At 51.7% G+C, this 4,947-nt stretch overlaps 2 protein-coding genes across 2 annotated transcripts; both read right to left on the bottom strand.

Moving 5' to 3' along the window:
- Positions 1-651: 651 nt before the first annotated feature.
- On the bottom strand, positions 652-2,808 carry T310_8563 (Endosomal sorting complex protein TSG101; the record flags this gene model as incomplete). The annotated part of the gene is made up of 4 exons (XM_013468659.1): positions 652-2,232; positions 2,291-2,556; positions 2,587-2,695; positions 2,755-2,808. The coding sequence occupies 4 exons, from the start codon at positions 2,806-2,808 to the stop codon at positions 652-654; spliced, it is 2,010 nt and encodes a 669-aa protein (XP_013324113.1).
- A 420-nt stretch (positions 2,809-3,228) lies between these two features.
- T310_8562 (uncharacterized protein) lies at positions 3,229-4,420 on the bottom strand (the record flags this gene model as incomplete). Its single annotated transcript, XM_013468658.1, has 2 exons — positions 3,229-3,626; positions 3,679-4,420. The coding sequence occupies 2 exons, from the start codon at positions 4,418-4,420 to the stop codon at positions 3,229-3,231; spliced, it is 1,140 nt and encodes a 379-aa protein (XP_013324112.1).
- Positions 4,421-4,947: the final 527 nt, after the last annotated feature.

Raw genomic sequence — 4,947 nt, 5'->3', positions numbered from 1 at the left:
TNTTNTTNTTTTTTTTCTTTCTTTTAATTTTTTATTTCTCTTTCCCATTTATTCAAGCTTCAAGCAAGCATGAAAGAAAGCAAGCATGCAAGAAAGCAAGCATGCAAGGCGAAAGTTGAGGCGTATGTATGTATGTATGTCTGCATGGATGTGTGTATTGGCGTGAGGCAGGGGTTATTTTAAGCTTTATTTATTTATTTATTTCTCTTCTTTCTTTTTTTTTTCTTTTCTGGAGAGAAAGGTTCGAAATTTATATTATATCATATTCATTCAACCGATCCAGCCCTTTTATCAACAAATAGTAATCCTTTTCTTTTTGCCTGTTTCTATGTAGGAAGTAGTTCTAAAGAGAGCAACAAATATATTAATTAATTAATAAATTGATTAATTAATTAATTAATTGATCGAGAGAGATATTACTAGATATTCTTATTCTTTCTTCGAAAATTAGTTATTAACTTGTTTATTTATTCATTCCGCTTCGTTATACGGTCGTAGGAGCCTATGTATGTATGTAATGTATCATGTATCATGTACCATGTACCATGTATCGTGTACTGTATCACATATCGCGTACCAAAGCCCCAATCAAGTATGTAATAAAGCCTCAAAAATCGCGAGAACGAACAATGCTCACACTCACACTCACGCTCATGACTCCCGATCACGAAGATCATGATGATGACCACCCCGATCCTGCAGATCCATATCCATATCCAATCCCATCCCCTTCCCTATCTTTCTTATCAGAGCCCGCTTGATGAACGCCTCGCGCGCCAGGCCCCGCGTGTGCCGCGACCACGTCTCCACGCTGATCACGCCCTTCACCAGCGCCGCCTGCAGCGCGTAGATGGCCTGCTGGATGCCGCGCTCATCTGCGACGAGGTCGTAGAGCTGCTTGCCAACGACGGTTGGCGCGACGAGGACGTCGTCGATGGGTGGGAGGCCGGTTGGTGTCGTTGTCGTTGTTGTCGTTGTCGTTGTCGTTGTCGTTGTCGTCGTAGCTGCTGCAGTAGTAGAGGGCCCTGGTTCGGGAGACGAGGATGAAGGAGGAGGATGAGAAGAAGGAGGAGCGGGAGGAGGTTGGGAGATGCGAGCCTGGGCGTCTGCGATCACGGCATCGGCGCGATGGAGCGACTGCTGCAGAATACTGATGTTGGACTGTAGCGTCGCCTGGAAATTGTTCAGCGCGGCGATTTCGCCCTGCAGCGTTGCCATGGCCGCTTGCAGGGCTTGCGCTTGCGATTGCAGCGGCTGGATCGCCGATCGCGACTGGGCGATGCTCGACTGGAGCCGCTCGGTCAGTGTCCGCGACAGCGTGCGGAGAAGCGCGTCTTTCTCCGGGTTCGGTGGGAAAGGTGGCGCGGGGCCAGAAGGCGTGATCGAAGGGAGTTCGAGTTCGAACGGCGAGGTCAGCAGATCTGGAGTCTCCTGTTTTGGTGCAGGTGTAGGTGCTGATACAGGTGCGGGTGTGGGTGCAGGCGCAGGTGTAGGTGCGGTCTGTTGAGATGGGCGATACTGCGCTTGTTGCTGCGGTGGAAATGGCTGATGAGCCACGGGTTGGAAAGACTGGGGTTGTTGGTATCTCGCAAACTGGCCCTGAGCAAATCCAGGCATCTGCCGTTGTTGCGATTCATAGCCAATATTCTGAGGATGTCCTGCTGGGTTGGCCGTCCGCTGTAAAGGAGACCCTGGAGTGGCTGTCTCCGGCGGATAGACAGCATCCTGGCGGTGGCCTGGCTTTGGTGGCACGGCCGGGACCTGAGGTTGCTGCGCCGGGGGAGACGCTGTGGCGGCTCTCAGACTGCTTGACCTCTGAGGCAAGTATGTCGATGCGGCATGATCTATGGCACCGTTGGGATTTTGTTGGTAGAAAGACTGGCGTCGGGGATCCTCTGTTTTTGGTGGCAATGGGGGGACGGGCGGTGGTGAGGTATGCGACGCGCCTGAAGGAGCAGCTACTTGTTGTGGTCTTTCTTGCTGTGGGACCTGGCCTGGCTTGGGAGGTAGCTGAGGAGGTTTTTGAGGAGTCTGTTGTTGCGGAGTCTGGCGCGTTGAGGGAGACAGCTCTGGAGGAAGAGGAGGCACAGGAGGTGGTGACTGCGTCTGCGTCTGCGTCTGCGTCTGCGAAGGCTGAGATGGTCGTTGCGTCTGAGGAGTCTTGTATTTGACAGGCGGTTCCTTTGAGAAGACCTCGCGAAGAATGGTCAAAAGATCGACGATCGACGATCTCTGCCGGTATCCAGGTCAGTGCCGCACTCGTTATTTTCAATCGGTTGACTCAACTTACATCCCACGCTTCTGCCCAATGCGCCAGATAATGATGATAGACCCTTCCCTCCAGCGTCACATGCTGGCCCACCCGCACAACCATCTCCGCCGTCGGGGTAACGTAGACAATTGGAGGCGCGAGGGGATAGATATTCGGAATCCAGACGTCTATGGGGAAATGATAGACTGTGCCCCGAAAGGAGACGGGCAATGTGCCGACAAGGTGGAGGAGGAGAGCGGAGGTGCCATTCTCAAAGGCTGGACGAACATCCCTGTCAGACTCGACTGGAGAAAGCATTTAGAGGACTGACTCACTATGAACATCTGTCCGAGGTCCAAGCGATGGGTACTGCGCAAGGGCTCTGACGACATCGTGGTAGGTCCGACTAGGATCGCGATACGTCTGGTTCGGATCGTAGTGGTTCTGGGCGAAACACACGTTAGAGCAGAACAGCCTGAATTGTGGGATTTAGCAGTTCATACCTTGGTCAGCACATTCCAGAGCCATGTCAGTGTCGTCTGCGGCACAGCCGCCATGTCGAGAGGCCTGCTGTGAAGCGTGCAGTCATGGCAGGAGGCACGTGTTGTCGCAGGTCGGTTGGAGCTCCGCTGCCTAGGCCCCCGCGATGGATGTCTTGGCGGGGAGAAATACGAACACTTCCAACGACACATCTACCAAGTATCGACAACAATATCTACCAGCTAATAATTTCCATCCATATCTCACTATTTACAATGTTCTTGAAACAAAAAAAATCATTGACAATGGACGTCCATCCTAAAAGTCGACTGGTGGAATTTGAACCTAGAATGACAGTGACATTGAACCAATGATTTCCCTAGATAACATACAATCCAAGAAGAATAAAGAAATGAAAATCAAAGAAGGCAAATTGACGACTGTTTTCTCAGGAACTTCATATCACATGTCACTACAGGTACAGTTGAGAGAGCAAGCTAGACCTCTTTCCAAGTATCCTGACGCATGGGCGCGATGCAAGCAGAGCTCTCCACGCTGAAATCGCGCTGAACAGCGATCGCGCTTCCGCTTTCCAGGTCCGGGTACAGCAGGTCAACATGATCGGCGGGCGGAGCATCGCTGGACGAAGAGGGCAATTTGGCCGCCATGGGGAAGGGACGCGCTGCCGACTCCTTTCTGGCTGAAGCCGCTGAATCCGAGAAAAGTATGTTCCACGGCTTGGGCCTGGATCCAGCACGATCGGAAGGATTTTGCCTGCTGTGGTGCGCTGCAGCCGCCCACAGGGAAGACAGGGGCAGAGAGATAACGACCAGAGTAAGGATGTTGGAATTGATTTCCAGAACGGACGTGACAAACTGCAGGATCGAAAAGATTGCTGTCGTCGAGTCAGTTTTAACTACATTCGTTCAACCGTGATGAGTACTCACCTGGCACAATCATGGTCTGGCAACCCATGATGAAGATCGCTTGGACGGGGCCAAACTGTGCGATGCCGAGTTGTTTTCGCTTCCAAATAGTATACCCGAGCTTGAGGACGAAGATCGCGCAAAAGAAGCAGATGCTGACCGTGAGGAGGACAGTGTTGGCCTTCTGCAGCCAGATAAAGGCCCCGAAACTCGCATTCGCCGCAATAGCCTTGGCGTTCTCAACAACCATGCCCAACCGGAAGCCAATGGGCACCAGCGCAACTCCCACTGATACACCGAGAATGATGCGTCTGTACTTATCACTCAGATTGGTGCAGACGACTATGGTCTGCAGGACCAGGGAGACTTCAATACAGACGACCAGGAGGAAAGTCAAGACGACGGCCAGAATCTGTGTCGCGTAGGCGCTGACTGGGACCCCCGAGTAGTCTCCGGTGAAAAAGGGGTAGGCCTTGAAGAAGTCGCTCGTGAAGTACAGCGCTTCACAGATCATCCGGATGATGTTCAAGACCAACGCCGAAGTGTTGAGCGCGAAAACGGCTGAGCGGCGTTTTTCCGCCTTGGTCAACAGCAGCAGGATGACAAAAATCACGATGGAGGCACCGATCTGGGAGCCGTAGTTGATGGAGGTCTGGACGCCGGCCTGGATCAAGTAATCGATGTCAGAGATAGACACGTTGAAGGGCGTTCCGTCGTTGTAGAAGAACGTGACGTTCTGATCGTAGGGATTGAAATCCGCCATGGTCAAGTAATTCTTTAGTGCACAGCACTCTGTAGGAATCACAGATCCAAGAGTCGAGATGCAGATGTTGGGTATCTCCAAGACGTCGAAGCCAGTTCGAAGGATGTGGGTGAGTATGAGAATGAGACTTCGAGACAAGACCGGACGAGGAGCAGAGATCGATTATATACCGTAGAAACGAAAAGTGAATCCGTACTGCTCGATAACAATATCTCTTCAGGAGAAAATCCGAAAGGAGCGTTCGGATTGTTGCCAGGATCCATAATATGACCCTGGACATGGAAAGGGGTTGCCATTGGTCGACGGGAAGCAGGAGAACAATACAAGGATGTAGAGGATGCATCTGGGCCAAATCGACAGTGAAGAAGAAGAAGAGAGAACAATCCCCTGAGCAGGATCCGGTTCCACAAAGACAATCGGTCGTCGATGGGCTGAGAAGGACGGCAGTGAAGCTGGAAGGGAAGGCTGGGAGGGGGTGCTGGTTGTTTGCAGAACAATATCAAGCAGGCGGAGGAGAACAATACTAA

Source organism: Rasamsonia emersonii (assembly GCF_000968595.1).
Source record: "Rasamsonia emersonii CBS 393.64 chromosome Unknown ctg1118621760860, whole genome shotgun sequence".
Taxonomy (NCBI): domain Eukaryota; kingdom Fungi; phylum Ascomycota; class Eurotiomycetes; order Eurotiales; family Trichocomaceae; genus Rasamsonia; species Rasamsonia emersonii.
Note: the sequence above shows the minus strand (reverse complement) of the source record. Positions and strands in the feature narration are given on the sequence as shown.